Below are 17757 nucleotides of genomic sequence, written 5' to 3'. Positions count from 1 at the left end.
ACCCTCCCAGGTAACACCCCCACGCCGACTCTCTCCCAGGCTATACACACGCACGACGACACTCTCCAAGGTAACACACGCACGACGACACCCTCCCAGGTAACACCCCCATGCCGACTCTCTTCCAGGCTATACACACGCACGACGACACTCTTTCAGGTAACACCCCCACACCGACGCTCTGCCAGGTAACACACGCACGACGACACTCTCCCAGGTTACACAGGCACGACGACTCTCTCCCAGGTTACACACGCACGACAATTTTCTCCAAGGTTACACACGCACGACGACGCTCTCCCAGGTTACACACGCACGCCGACACTCTCCCAGGTTACACACGCACGCCAACATTCCGCCAGGTTACACACGCACGCCGACTCTCTCCCAGGTAACACCCGCACGACGACACTCTCCCAGGTAACACACGCACGCCGACTCTCTCCCAGGTAACACCCGCACGCCGACACTCTCCCAGGTTACACACGCACGCCGACTCTCTCCCAGGTAACACCCGCACGCCGACTCTCTCCCAGGTAACACACGCACGACAATTCTCTCCCAGGTTACACACGCACGACGACACTCTCCCAGGTTACACACGCACGCCGACTCTCTCCCAGGTTACACACGCACGCCAACTCACTCCCAGGTTACACACGCACGACGACACACTCCCAGGCTATACACACGCACGACGACACTCTCCCAGGTAACACACGGAAGACGACACTCTCCCAGGTAACACACGCACGACGACACACTCCCAGGCTATACACACGCAGGACAACACGCTCTCACGCTATATACACGCACGACGACTCTCTCCAAGGTAACACACGCACGACGACACCCTCCCAGGTAACACCCCCATGCCGACTCTCTCCCAGGCTATACACACGCACGACGACACTCTTTCAGGTAACACCCCCACGCCGACGCTCTGCCAGGTAACACACGCACGACGACACTCTCCCAGGTTACACACGCACGACGACTCTCTCCCAGGTTACACACGCACGACAATTTTCTCCAAGGTTACACACGCACGACGACGCTCTCCCAGGTTACACACGCACGACGACACTCTCCCAGGTTATACACACGCACGACGACACTCTCCCAGGTTATACACACACACGACGACACACTCCCAGGCTATACACACGCACGACGACACTCTCCCAGGTGACACATGCACGACGACACTCTCCCAGGTAACACACGCACGACGACACACTCTCAGGCTATACACACGCACGACAACACTGTCCCAGGTAACACACGCACGACGACACTCTCCCAGGTAACACACGCACGACGACTCTCTCCCAGGTTACACACGCACGACGACGCTCTCCCAGGCTATACACACGCACGACGACACTCTCCCAGGCTATACACACGCACGACGACACACTCCCAGGCTATAAACACGCACGACGACTCTCTCCAAGGTAACACACGCACTACGACACCCTCCCAGGTAACACCCCCACGCCGACTCTCTCCCAGGCTATACACACGCACGACGACACTCTCCCAGGCTATACGCACGCAAGACGACACTCTCCCAGGCTATACACACGCACGACGACACACTCCCACGCTATATACAAGCACGACGACTCTCTCCAAGGTAACACACGCACGATGACACCCTCCCAGGTAACACCCCCATGCCGACTCTCTTCCAGGCTATACACACGCACGACGACACTCTTTCAGGTAACACCCCCACGCCGACGCTCTGCCAGGTAACACACGCACGACGACACTCTCCCAGGTTACACACGCACGACGACGCTCTCCCAGGTTACACACGCACGCCGACACTCTCCCAGGTTACACACGCACGCCGACATTCCTCCAGGTTACACACGCACGCCGACTCTCTCCCAGGTAACACCCGCACGACGACACTCTCCCAGGTAACACACGCACGCCGACTCTCTCCCAGGTAACACCCGCACGCCGACACTCTCCCAGGTTACACACGCACGCCGACTCTCTCCCAGGTAACACCCGCACGCCGACTCTCTCCCAGGTAACACACGCACGACAATTCTCTCCCAGGTTACACACGCACGACGACACTCTCCCAGGTTACACACGCACGCCGACTCTCTCCCAGGTTACACACGCACGCCGACTCACTCCCAGGTTACACACGCACGACGACACACTCCCAGGCTATACACACGCACGACGACACTCTCCCAGGTAACACACGGAAGACGACACTCTCCCAGGTAACACACGCACGACGACACACTCCCAGGCTATACACACGCAGGACAACACACTCTCACGCTATATACACGCACGACGACTCTCTCCAAGGTAACACACGCACGACGACACCCTCCCAGGTAACACCCCCATGCCGACTCTCTCCCAGGCTATACACACGCACGCCGACTCTCTCCCAGGTAACACCCGCACGCCGACACTCTCCCAGGTTACACACGCACGCCGACTCTCTCCCAGGTAACACCCGCACGCCGACTCTCTCCCAGGTAACACACGCACGACAATTCTCTCCCAGGTTACACACGCACGACGACACACTCCCAGGCTATACACACGCACGACGACACTCTCCCAGGTAACACACGGAAGACGACACTCTCCCAGGTAACACACGCACGACGACACACTCCCAGGCTATACACACGCAGGACAACACACTCTCACGCTATATACACGCACGACGACTCTCTCCAAGGTAACACACGCACGACGACACCCTCCCAGGTAACACCCCCATGCCGACTCTCTCCCAGGCTATACACACGCACGACGACACTCTTTCAGGTAACACCCCCACGCCGACACTCTGCCAGGTAACACACGCACGACGACACTCTCCCAGGTTACACACGCACGACGACTCTCTCCCAGGTTACACACGCACGACAATTTTCTCCAAGGTTACACACGCACGACGACGCTGTCCCAGGTTACACATGCACGACGACACTCTCCCAGGTTACACACGCACGCCGACATTCCTCCAGGTTACACACGCACGCCGACTCTCTCCCAGGTAACACCCGCACGACGACACTCTCCCAGGTAACACCCGCACGCCGACTTTCTCCCAGGTTACAAACGCACGCCGACGCTCTCCCAGGTAACACCCGCACGCCGACTCTCTCCCAGGTAACACACGCACGACAATTCTCTCCCAGGTTACACACGCACGACGACACTCTCCCAGGTTACACACGCACGCCGACTCTCTCCCAGGTTACACACGCACGCCGACTCACTCCCAGGTTACACACGCACGACGACACTCTCCCAGGTTATACACACGCACGACGACACTCTCCCAGGTTATACACACGCACGACAACACTCTCCCAGGTGACACACGCACGACGACACTCTCCCAGGTAACACACGCACGACGACACACTCTCAGGCTATACACACGCACGACAACACTCTCCCAGGTAACACACGCACGACGACACTCTCTCAGGTAACACACGCACGACGACTCTCTCCCAGGTTACACACGCACGACGACGCTCTCCCAGGCTATACACACGCACGACGACACTCTCCCAGGCTATACACACGCACGACGACACTCTCCCAGGCTATACACACGCACGACGACAGTCTCCCAGGCTATACACACGCACGACGACACTCTCCCAGGTTATACACACGCACGACAACACTCTCCCAGGTGACACACGCACGACGACACTCTCCCAGGTAACACACGCACGACGACACACTCTCAGGCTATACACACGCACGACAACACTCTCCCAGGTAACACACGCACGACGACACCCTCCCAGGTAACACCCCCATGCCGACTCTCTCCCAGGCTATACACACGCACGACGACACTCTTTCAGGTAACACCCCCACGCCGACGCTCTGCCAGGTAACACACGCACGACGACACTCTCCCAGGTTACACACGCACGACGACTCTCTCCCAGGTTACACACGCACGACAATTTTCTCCAAGGTTACACACGCACGACGACGCTCTCCCAGGTTACACATGCACGACGACACTCTCCCAGGTTACACACGCACGCCGACATTCCTCCAGGTTACACACGCACGCCGACTCTCTCCCAGGTAACACCCGCACGACGACACTCTCCCAGGTAACACCCGCACGCCGACTTTCTCCCAGGTTACAAACGCACGCCGACGCTCTCCCAGGTAACACCCGCACGCCGACTCTCTCCCAGGTAACACACGCACGACAATTCTCTCCCAGGTTACACACGCACGACGACACTCTCCCAGGTTACACACGCACGCCGACTCTCTCCCAGGTTACACACGCACGCCGACTCACTCCCAGGTTACACACGCACGACGACACTCTCCCAGGTTATACACACGCACGACGACACTCTCCCAGGTTATACACACGCACGACAACACTCTCCCAGGTGACACAAAAACTACGACACTCTCCCAGGTAACACACGCACGACGACACACTCTCAGGCTATACACACGCACGACAACACTCTCCCAGGTAACACACGCACGACGACACTCTCCCAGGTAACACACGCACGACGACTCTCTCCCAGGTTACACACGCACGACGACGCTCTCCCAGGCTATACACACGCACGACGACACTCTCCCAGGCTATACACACGCACGACGACAGTCTCCCAGGCTATACACACGCACGACGACACTCTCCCAGGTTATACACACGCACGACAACACTCTCCCAGGTGACACACGCACGACGACACTCTCCCAGGTAACACACGCACGACGACACACTCTCAGGCTATACACACGCACGACAACACTCTCCCAGGTAACACACGCACGACGACACTCTCCCAGGTAACACACGCACGACGACACCCTCCCAGGTAACACCCCCATGCCGACTCTCTCCCAGGCTATACACACGCACGACGACACTCTTTCAGGTAACACCCCCACGCCGACGCTCTGCCAGGTAACACACGCACGACGACACTCTCCCAGGTTACACACGCACGACGACTCTCTCCCAGGTTACACACGCACGACAATTTTCTCCAAGGTTACACACGCACGACGACGCTCTCCCAGGTTACACACGCACGACGACACTCTACCAGGTTACACACGCACGCCGACATTCCTCCAGGTTACACACGCACGCCGACTCTCTCCCAGGTAACACCCGCACGACGACACTCTCCCAGGTAACACCCGCACGCCGACTTTCTCCCAGGTTACAAACGCACGCCGACGCTCTCCCAGGTAACACCCGCACGCCGACTCTGTCCCAGGTAACACACGCACGACAATTCTCTCCCAGGTTACACACGCACGACGACACTCTCCCAGGTTACACACGCACGCCGACTCACTCCCAGGTTACACACGCACGACGACACTCTCCCAGGTTATACACACGCACGACGACACTCTCCCAGGTTATACACACGCACGACAACACTCTCCCAGGTGACACACGCACGACGACACTCTCCCAGGTAACACACGCACGACGACACACTCTCAGGCTATACACACGCACGACAACACTCTCCCAGGTAACACACGCACGACGACACTCTCCCAGGTAACACACGCACGACGACTCTCTCCCAGGTTACACACGCACGACGACGCTCTCCCAGGCTATACACACGCACGACGACACTCTCCCAGGCTATACACACGCACGACGACACTCTCCCAGGCTATACACACGCACGACGACAGTCTCCCAGGCTATACACACGCACGACGACACACTCCAAGGCTATACACACGCACGACGACTCTTTCCAAGGTAACACACGCACGACGACACCCTCCCAGGTAACACCCCCACGCCGACTCTCTCCCAGGCTATACACACGCACGACGACACTCTCCCAGGCTATACACACGCACGACGACAGTCTCCCAGGCTATACACACGCACGACGACACACTCCCACGCTATATACAAGCACGACGACTCTCTCCAAGGTAACACACGCACGACGACACCCTCCCAGGTAACACCCCCACGCCGACTCTCTTCCAGGCTATACACACGCACGACGACACTCTTTCAGGTAACACCCCCACGCCGACGCTCTGCCAGGTAACACACGCACGACGACACTCTCCCAGGTTACACACGCACGACGACTCTCCCCCAGGTTACACACGCACGACAATTTTCTCCAAGGTTACACACGCACGACGACGTTCTCCCAGGTTACACACGCACGCCGACACTCTCCCAGGTTACACACGCACGCCGACATTCCTCCAGGTTACACACGCACGCCGACTCTCTCCCAGGTAACACCCGCACGACGACACTCTCCCAGGTAACACACGCACGCCGACTCTCTCCCAGGTAACACCCGCACGCCGACACTCTCCCAGGTTACACACGCACGCCGACTCTCTCCCAGGTAACACCCGCACGCCGACTCTCTCCCAGGTAACACACGCACGACAATTCTCTCCCAGGTTACACACGCACGACGACACTCTCCCAGGTTACACACGCACGCCGACTCTCTCCCAGGTTACACACGCACGCCGACTCACTCCCAGGTTACACACGCACGACGACACACTCCCAGGCTATACACACGCACGACGACACTCTCCCAGGTAACACACGGAAGACGACACTCTCCCAGGTAACACACGCACGACGACACACTCCCAGGCTATACACACGCAGGACAACACACTCTCACGCTATATACACGAACGACGACTCTCTCCAAGGTAACACACGCACGACGACACCCTCCCAGGTAACACCCCCATGCCGACTCTCTCCCAGGCTATGCACACGCACGACGACACTCTTTCAGGTAACACCCCCACGCCGACGCTCTGCCAGGTAACACACGCACGACGACACTCTCCCAGGTTACACACGCACGACGACTCTCTCCCAGGTTACACACGCACGACAATTTTCTCCAAGGTTACACACGCACGACGACGCTCTCCCAGGTTACACACGCACGACGACACTCTCCCAGGTTACACACGCACGCCGACATTCCTCCAGGTTACACACGCACGCCGATTCTCTCCCAGGTAACACCCGCACGACGACACTCTCCCAGGTAACACCCGCACGCCGACTTTCTCCCAGGTTACAATCGCACGCCGACGCTCTCCCAGGTAACACCCGCACGCCGACTCTCTCCCAGGTAACACACGCACGACAATTCTCTCCCAGGTTACACACGCACGCCGACTCTCTCCCAGGTTACACACGCACGCCGACTCACTCCCAGGTTACACACGCACGACGACACTCTCCCAGGTTATACACACGCACGACGACACTCTCCCAGGTTATACACACGCACGACAACACTCTCCCAGGTGACACACGCACGACGACACTCTCCCAGGTAACACACGCACGACGACACACTCTCAGGCTATACACACGCACGACAACACTCTCCCAGGTAACACACGCACGACGACACTCTCCCAGGTAACACACGCACGACGACTCTCTCCCAGGTTACACACGCACGACGACGCTCTCCCAGGCTATACACACGCACGACGAATCTCTCCCAGGCTATACACACGCACGACGACACTCTCCCAGGCTATACACAGGCACGACGACAGTCTCCCAGGCTATACACACGCACGACGACACACTCCAAGGCTATACACACGCACGACGACTCTTTCCAAGGTAACACACGCACGACGACACCCTCCCAGGTAACACCCCCACGCCGACTCTCTCATAGGCTATACACACGCACGACGACACTCTCCCAGGCTATACACACGCACGACGACACTCTCCCAGGCTATACACACGCACGACGACACACTCCCACGCTATATACAAGCACGACGACACTCTCCAAGGTAACACACGCACGACGACACCCTCCCAGGTAACACCCCCATGCCGACTCTCTTCCAGGCTATACACACGCACGACGACACTCTTTCAGGTAACACCCCCACGCCGACGCTCTGCCAGGTAACACACGCACGACGACACTCTCCCAGGTTACACACGCACGACGACTCTCCCCCAGGTTACACACGCACGACAATTTTCTCCAAGGTTACACACGCACGACGACGCTCTCCCAGGTTACACACGCACGCCGACTCTCTCCCAGGTAACACCCGCACGACGACACTCTCCCAGGTAACACACGCACGCCGACTCTCTCCCAGGTAACACCCGCACGCCGACACTCTCCCAGGTTACACACGCACGCCGACTCTCTCCCAGGTAACACCCGCACGCCGACTCTCTCCCAGGTAACACACGCACGACAATTCTCTCCCAGGTTACACACGCACGACGACACTCTCCCAGGTTACACACGCACGCCGACTCTCTCCCAGGTTACACACGCACGCCGACTCACTCCCAGGTTACACACGCACGACGACACACTCCCAGGCTATACACACGCACGACGACACTCTCCCAGGTAACACACGGAAGACGACACTCTCCCAGGTAACACACGCACGACGACATACTCCCAGGCTATACACACGCAGGACAACACACTCTCACGCTATATACACGCACGACGACTCTCTCCAAGGTAACACACGCACGACGACACCCTCCCAGGTAACACCCCCATGCCGACTCTCTCCCAGGCTATACACACGCACGACGACACTCTTTCAGGTAACACCCCCACGCCGACGCTCTGCCAAGTAACACACGCACGACGACTCTCTCCCAGGTTACACACGCACGACAATTTTCTCCAAGGTTACACACGCACGACAACGCTCTCCCAGGTTACACACGCACGCCGACACTCTCCCAGGTTACACACGCACGCCGACATTCCTCCAGGTTACACACGCACGCCGACTCTCTCCCAGGTAACACCCGCACGACGACACTCTCCCAGGTAACACACGCACGCCGACTCTCTCCCAGGTAACACCCGCACGCCGACTTTCTCCCAGGTTACACACGCACGCCGACTCTCTCCCAGGTAACACCCGCACGCCGACTCTCTCCCAGGTAACACACGCACGACAATTCTCTCCCAGGTTACACACGCACGACGACACTCTCCCAGGTTACACACGCACGCCGACTCTCTCCCAGGTTACACACGCACGCCGACTCACTCCCAGGTTACACACGCACGACGACACACTCCCAGGCTATACACACGCACGACGACACTCTCCCAGGTAACACACGCAAGACGACACTCTCCCAGGTAACACACGAACGACGACTCTCTCCCAGGTAACACACGCACGACAATTCTCTCCCAGGTTACACACGCACGACGACTTTCTCCCAGGTTACACACGCACGCCGACTCTCTCCCAGGTTTTACACGCACGCCGACTCACTCCCAGGTTACACACGCACGACGACACTCTCCCAGGTTATACACACGCACGACGACACTCTCCCAGGTTATACACACGCACGACGACACACTCCCAGGCTATACACACGCACGACGACGCTCTCCCAGGTTACACACGCACGCCGACTCTCTCCCAGGTAAGACCCGCACGACGACTCTCTCCCAGGTAACACACGCACGCCGACTCTCTTCCAGGTAACACCCACACGCCGACACTCTCCCAGGTTACACACGCACGCCGACTCTCTCCCAGGTTACACACGCACAACGACTCTCTCCCAGGTTACACACGCACGACGACACTCTCCCAGGCTATACACACGCAGGACGACACTCTCCCAGGCTAAACACACGCACGACGACGCTCTCCCAGGCTATACACACGCACGACGACACGCACCCAGGCTATACACAAGCACGACGACACTCTCCCAGGATATACACACGCACGACGACACACTCCCAGGCTATACACACGCACGACGACACCCTCCCAGGCTATACACACGCACGACGACACGCATCCAGGCTATACACACGCACGACCACACACTCCCAGGCTATACACACGCACGACGACACACTCCCAGCCTATACACACGCACGACGACATTCTCCAAGGTAACACACGCACGCCGAGACTCTCCCAGGTAACACACGCACGACGACACTCTCCCAGGCTATACACATGCACGACGACACTCTCCCAGGTTATACACACGCACGACGACACACTCCCAGGCTATACACACGCACGACGACACTCTCCCTGGTAACTCGCGCACGACGACACTCTCCCAGGTAACACACGCACGACGACACACTCCCAGGCTATACACACTCACGACGACACTCTCCCACGTAACACACGCACGACGACACTCTCCCAGGTAACACATGCACGACGACTCTCTCCCAGGTTACACACGCACGACAACACTCTCCCAGGCTATACACACGCACGACGACACTCTCCCAGGCTATACACACGCACGACGACACTCTCCCAGGCTATACACACGCACGACGACACTCTCCCAGGCTATACACACGCACGACGACACTCTCCAAGGTAACACACGCACGACGACACCCTCCCAGGTAACACCCCCACGCCGACTCTCTCCCAGGCTATACACACGCACGACGACACTCTTCCAGGTAACACCCCCACGCCGACACTCTGCCAGGTAACACACGCACGACGACACTCTCCCAGGTGACACACGCACGACGACTCTCTCCCAGGTTACACACGCACGACGACACTCTCCCAGGCTATACACACGCACGACGACGCTCTCCCAGGCTATACACACGCACGACGACACTCTCCCACGCTATTCACACGCACGACGACACACTCCCACGCTATACACACGCACGACGACTCTCTCCAAGGTAACACACGCACGACGACGCCCTCCCAGGTAACACCCCCACGCCGACTCTCTCCCAGGCTCTACACACGCACGACGACACTCTTCCAGGTAACACCCCACGCCGACACTCTGCCAGGTAACACACGCACGACGACAGTCTCCCAGGTTACACACGTACGACGACTCTCTCCCAGGTAACACCCGCACGCCGACACTCTCCCAGGTTACACACGCACGATGACACTCTCCCAGGTAACACACGCACGACGACACTCTCCCAGGTTACACACGCACGACGACACTCTCCCAGGTTACACACGCACGCCGACACTCTCCCAGGTTACACACGCACGCCGACACTCTCCCAGGTAACACACGCACGACGACACTCTCCCAGGTAGCACACACATGGTGACGCTCTCCCAGGTAACACACACGCACGACGACACTCTCCCAGGTAACACACGCACGACGACACTCTCCCAGGTAACACACGCACGACGACACTCTCCCAGGTAACACACGCACGGTAACATTCCCAGGTAACACACACCTGGTGACGCTCCTGGTGACGGTAACATAAACCTGGTGACGGTAACATAAACCTGGTGACGCTCTCCCAGGTAACACACGAACGGCAACGCTCTGTCAGGTAACACACGCACGGCAACATTCCCGCGTAACACACGCACCACGACCCTCACACAGATATCACACGACCAATTACCCCTTGCCAGGTGACATACATCCGACTACATCGTCCAGGTACTTACTGTTTATGGTGATGAAAGCTTTGCACACGGCCGTATTCTCAAAAGGGTCACTCAGTGTTGCCGTGATCTGTACGAAATCAGCCTTCTGGTTTTTCAGATCTGCACTTGCCGTCAGTACCCCGGTGTCTGCAAGGGAATTTTGGAGTAAATGTAGAGAAATACAAAGTTGGAAGGCTCACGCGGATGACGGTGTCGCGTTGGTATGTGATGCTGTTAGCATTGGATGTTGCTAGTAAGTGGCGCTGTTAGCATCGGCGGCTGTGAGCAAGTGATGTTGTTAGCATTGCACGTTGGTAGTGAGTGACGCTGTTAGAATTGCATGTTGGTAGTTAGTAAGTGACGCCGTGAGCATTTAAGGATGTTATTGAGTGACGCTGTTACCATTGGATGTTTTTAGTAAGAGACGCTGTTTGTTTGTGAACCTGTTATTTCTAACCCTGTTAGCATGAGATAAGTGTAGCACAAATGGATTGTCTATACGAAAAGAATCACTGTAGTGCTATTGTAAGATCATCGGTTCTGAAGCCCCCAGCATCACAGGGTGCTTGTAGTAGGAGGCCACTTAAAGGACCGTGTTGCCAGGCTCAGTGACAGAGTGGATTGTAACACTTTCTCTATGGAAGAACACCTGTACGTATGGACGTGTGCAGAAGTAGCGGGTGCAAGGAGGAGCACGTGGCATCAGGAGCACGTGGACGGAAAAGCGCGTGCAGCAGGAGTAAGGAGAAGCAGGAGTAAGGAGGAGCAGGTGTAAGTTAGGAGCAGGTGTAAGGTGTAGCATGTATACGGAGGAGCACTTTGAAGGAGGAGCACTCGGAAGAAGGAGCAGGTGTAAGAAGGAACACGTGTACGGAGGAGCTTGGAGAAGGAGGAGCAGGTGCAAGGGGGGGGGGGGGGGCAGGTGGAAGAAGGAGCAGGTGTAGGGGGAGGTGCTGGGAGAAGGAGGAGCAGGTGCAAGGGGGAGCGTAGGGAGAAGGTGCAAGGGGGGGGGGGGGGGCAGGTAGAAGGAGGAGCAGGTGCAAGGGGGGGCAGGTAGAAGGAGGAGCAGGTGCAAGGGGGCAGGTAGAAGGAGGAGCTGGGAGAAGGAGGAGCTGGTGCAAGGGGGGGGGGCAGGTGGAAGAAGGAGCAGGTGTAAGCAGCAGCTGGGAGAAGGAGTAGCAGGTGCAAGGGGGCAGGTAGAAGGAGGAGCAGGTGCAAGGGGGCAGGTGGAAGGAGGAGCAGGTGCAAGGGGGGGGGGCAGGTAGAAGGAGGAGCTGGGAGAAGGAGGAGCATGTTTGGGGAGATGCTGGGAGAAGGAGGAGCAAGTGTGGGGGGGGGGTGCTGGGAGAAGGAGGAGCTGAAAAAGGGAAGACCAGGTGTAAGGAGGAACTGAGAGGAGGAGCAGGTGTGGGGAGGTGCTGGGAGAAGGAGGAGCAGGTGTGGGGGGGTGCTTGGAGAAGGAGGAGCAGGTGCACTGGTCCCTGTGAGTGTGCTTACCTGGATTGACCTGGAACAGTGAGGACGCGGGACTCATCAGAATGGAGTAGGTGATGTCGTCATTCTCGGGGTCGTCGCTAGGGAACGTCAGAATGCGGTCGCCTTTGATCACCGTTTTCGCATCTGTCGTCTCGGTCACTGAAATAACATCATCGCCATAACAGTGGACTTACACTTGCCCTAATCAAAACAACCCATTGGACCCAAAATATGATAAAGATATAAATATTGCCGGAGAAATACCCACATTATATCATGGCAATTAATACACCTGTGATTTATCGATACATATACATGTTATAGAACGCTTGTCGGGAGGGATTTCGGCGTCCTCCGAAAAAACGTCCCTCTGCATCACTGACTCTCATGGAAAAGTATAGATAAACGCGAAGGACAATTTGGCAACAAAAAATATATTGACGTCCATGAAACATATACTGACAGTATCAACAAATGTCCTCTCAGGCTGAAAGAGACGTTGTAAGTTCACAAGTCATCAGCAGTGACACAGGCTTCACAAAGGCCGAAGAAGTGCGATGGCTAGGACTGTTGAGGCTGGATCAACGCAAGATTGAGGGAACATGGTATCAGAGCACGTCGACCCCACCGCGTGGCCTTTACGCAACGACACTGACGTGGCAGACTGAGATGGGCAGGAGCGTGGCCGTAGACAATTGCGGAACTGGGGACGAGTTTTGTTCTGACGAGAGCAGGTATTGCCTGTTCAGAGCTGATAGTCGGCAACTTGTATCCAGACATCAAGATCAAAGTGTAGCGCCTGTCTGTGTCAAGAAGGGGAGAGGGGAGGGTGGGGGGGGGTGGGTGGGGGGGGGGGGGGGGGGGGGGAGAGAGATGGGTAACCTAGTAGTTAAAGCGTTCGCTCGTCACGCTGAATGCCCGAATTCGTTGTGTAAAGCCCATTTCCGGTATCCCCGGAATATTGATATTGCTGGAATGTTGCTTAAAGCGGCGTAAAAGCATGCTCACTCACTCACTCACTTCTCCAGGAGGTTAAGACGTATGGAGGAAGCGGAGGATGAGGTATCGATGTGAAGTTCACACAGCCAAACCAAATACTCTCAATAAAAGACAAGACTACACGACAAACTGGAACAAAAGCCACGTGGTATACTCTTCCATCAAGACAATGCTAGACCACTAACTGCAACAACATCCACGTGGTATACTCTTTCAACAAGATAACGCTACACTACAAACTGCAACAACAGCCACGTGGTATATTCTTCCAACAAGACAACACTAGACCACAAACTGGAAGGCTTACGCATGACTGCAACAACATCCACGTGGTATACTCTTCCAACAAAACAACACAAGACCACAAACTGCAACAACAGCCACGTGGTATACTCTTCCAACAAGACAACACTAGACCACAAACTGCAACAACATACACGTGGTATACTCTTCCAACAAGACAACACTAGACCATAAACTGGAACAACAGCCACGTGGTATACTCTTCAAACAAGACAACGATACGTCACAAACTGCAACAGCAACCACGTGGTATATTCTTCCAAAAAGACAACACTAGACCGCAAACTGCAACAACATGCACGTGTTATACTCTTCCAACAAAACAACACAGGACCACAAACTGCAACAACAGCCGCGTGGTATACTCTTCCACAAATATACAACGCTACATCACAAAATGCAACAACAACCAAGTGGTATACTCTTCCAACAAGACAATGCTACATCACCAACTGAAACAACATCCACGTGGTATATTCTTCCAACAAGACAACACTAGGCCACAAACTGGAAGGTTGACGCATGACTACAACAACAGACATACCGTATACTCTTCCAACAAGACAACGCTACACTACAAACTGCAACAACATCCACGTGGTATACTCTTTCAAGAAGACAACACTAGACCACAAACTGCAACAAGACAACGCTACACTACAAACTGCAACAACATCCACGTGGTATACTCTTTCAAGAAGACAACACTAGACCACAAACTGAAACAACAGCCATGCGGTATACTCTTCCAACAAGAGAACGCTACACCACAAACTGCAACAACAGCCATGTGGTATACTCTTCCAACAAGACAACACTACACCACAAGCTGCAACAACATCCACGTGGTATACTCTTCCATCAAGGCGACACAGAACCACAAACTGGAAGGCTGACGCAGGTCTGCAACAACAGACAGACCGTGTACTCTTCCAACATGACAACGCTATTTGCAGGCCTTCATCAACAACATGAACATGTCTGTCTCGCAATTGCATGTTCTCCTCACATTAAATCCATCGAACATTTGTGAAACCATCTTGGCAGGCAAACCATAAGGGGACCAGTACCTCAAGTCAACTGTCAGGACACGAAGCGAACATCATCCGGTGCTTGGCAAAGTATTGGTAGAGGCTTTTGTCGTGGTAATATCTAATGTGAAGCGATAAATACACATGTGGTTTATAGAACTTGCGATATATGATGCTTGTAGTGGTTATATCGGAGTAGTCACAGTAGAATAAGAAAGTATTCAGTCACAGTGTAACAAGAAAGCATTCAGTCACAGTGGAACAAGAAAGCATTCAGTCACAGTGGAACAAGAAAGCATTCAGTCACAGTAGAATAAGAAAGCATTAAGTCACAGCGGAACAAGAAAGTATTCAGTCACAGTGGAACAAGAACGCATTCAGCCACAGTAGAACTAGAAAGTATTCTGTCATATTGGAACAAAACATTATTCTGACAAGCGAGCAAGAAAGCATTCAGTCACAGTAGAATAAGAAAGAATTCAATCACAGTGGAACAAGAAAGCATTCAATCACAGTAGAATAAGAAAGCATTCAATCACAGTAAAACAAGAAAGTATTCAGTCACAGTGGAACAAGAAAGTATTCGGTCACAGTGGAACAAAAAATTATTCTGACAAGAGAGCAAGGCAGACATTCAGTCACAGTGGAAGAAGAAAGTATTTTGTCACAGTGGAACAAGAAAGCGTTCAGTCACAGTAGAACAAGAAAGCATTCAGTCATAGTGGAACAAGAAAGCATTCTATCACAGTGGAACAAGAAAGCATTCAGTCATAGTGGAACAAGACAGCATTCTGTCACAGTGGAACAAGAAAGCATTCAGTCATAGTGGAACAAGACAGCATTCAGTCATAGTGGAACAAGACAGCATTCTGTCACAGTGGAACAAGAAAGCATTCAGTCATAGTGGAACAAGAAAGCATTCAGTCACAGTAGAACAAGAAAGTATTCTTGCACAATAGAACAAGAAAGCATTCAGTCACAGTGGAACAAGAAAGCATTCAGTCACAGTAGAACAAGACAGCATTCAGTCACAGTGGAACAAGAAAGCATTCAGTCACAGTAGAACAAGAAAGCATTCAGTCACAGTGGAACAAGAAAGCATTCAGTCACAGTGGAACAAGAAAGTATACTGTCAAAGTGGAACAAATAATTATTCTGGTACAATAGAACAAAAAAACATTCAGTCACAGTAGAACAAGAAAGTATTGTATCACAGTGAAACAAGAAAGCATTCAGTCATAGTGGAACAAGAAAGCATTCAGTCATAGTGGAACAAGAAAGTATTCAGTCACAGTAGAACAAGAAGTTATTCTTGCATGAAAGAAAAGACATCATTCAGTCACAGCAGGATAAGAAAGCATTCAATCACAGTGGAACAAGAAAGCATTCAGTCACAGTAGAACAAGAAAGCATTCAGTCACAGTGGAACAAGAAAGCATTCAGTCACAGTAGAACAAGAAAGCATTCAGTCAGAGTAGAACAAGAAAGCATTCAGTCACAGTGGAACAAGAAAGTATACTGTCAAAGTGGAACAAATAATTATTCTGGTACAATAGAACAAAAAAACATTCAGTCACAGTAGAACAAGAAGGCATTGTATCACAGTGAAACAAGAAAGCATTCAGTCATAGTGGAACAAGAAAGCATTCAGTCATAGTGGAACAAGAAAGCATTCAGTCACAGTGGAACAAGAAATTATTCTTGCACAAAAGAAAAAGAAATCATTCAGTCACAGCAGGATAAGAAAGCATTCAATCACAGTAGAACAAGAAAGCATTCTTGCACAATAGAACAAGAAATTATTCAGTCACAGCAGGATAAGAAAGCATTCAATCACAGTGGAATAAGAAAGCATTCTTGCACAATAGAACAAGAAATTATTCAGTCACAGCAGGATAAGAAAGCATTCAATCACAGTGGAACAAGAAAGCGTTCAGTCATAGTGGAACAAGAAAGCATTCAGTCACAGTAGAACAAGAAAGCATTCAGTCACAGTGGAACAAGAAAGCATTCAGTCACAAAAGAACACAAGAAAGCATTCAATCACAGTGGAACAAGAAAGCATTCAGTCACAGTGGAACAAGAAAGTATTCTTGCACAATAGAACAAGAAAGCATTCAGTCACAGTGGAACAAGAAAGCATTCAGTCACAGTAGAACAAGAAAGCATTCAGTCACAGTGGAACAAGAAAGCATTCTGTCACAGTGGAACAAGAAAGCATTCAGTCATAGTGGAACAAGACAGCATTCAGTCACAGTGGAACAAGAAAGTATTCTTGCACAATAGAACAAGAAAGCATTCAGTCACAGTGGAACAAGAAAGCATTCAGTCACAGTAGAACTAGAAAGCATTCAGTCACAGTGGAACAAGAAAGCATTCAGTCACAGTAGAACAAGAAAGCATTCAGTCACAGTGGAACAAGAAAGCATTCAGTCAC

The 17757-nt window shown here is 53.7% G+C and overlaps 1 protein-coding gene across 1 annotated transcript in view; it reads right to left on the bottom strand.

The window, feature by feature from the left end:
* Positions 1 to 17757, bottom strand: part of LOC139470987 (protocadherin Fat 4-like) — an 83565-nt gene that overhangs the window by 7514 nt on the left and 58294 nt on the right. The window contains exons 21-22 of the mRNA XM_071253302.1: positions 13009 to 13146; positions 11533 to 11658 (exon numbers count right to left, since the gene is read on the bottom strand). Of these exons, the coding sequence (XP_071109403.1) occupies positions 11533 to 11658; positions 13009 to 13146 (264 nt within the window). The remainder of the gene's footprint in view (positions 1 to 11532; positions 11659 to 13008; positions 13147 to 17757) is intronic.

Source organism: Haliotis cracherodii, unplaced genomic scaffold (assembly GCF_022045235.1).
Source record: "Haliotis cracherodii isolate W230 unplaced genomic scaffold, xgHalCrac1.p SCAF_1, whole genome shotgun sequence".
In the NCBI taxonomy this organism is placed as follows: Eukaryota; Metazoa; Mollusca; class Gastropoda; order Lepetellida; family Haliotidae; genus Haliotis; species Haliotis cracherodii.
This window is presented reverse-complemented; position numbering and strand designations above follow the sequence as displayed.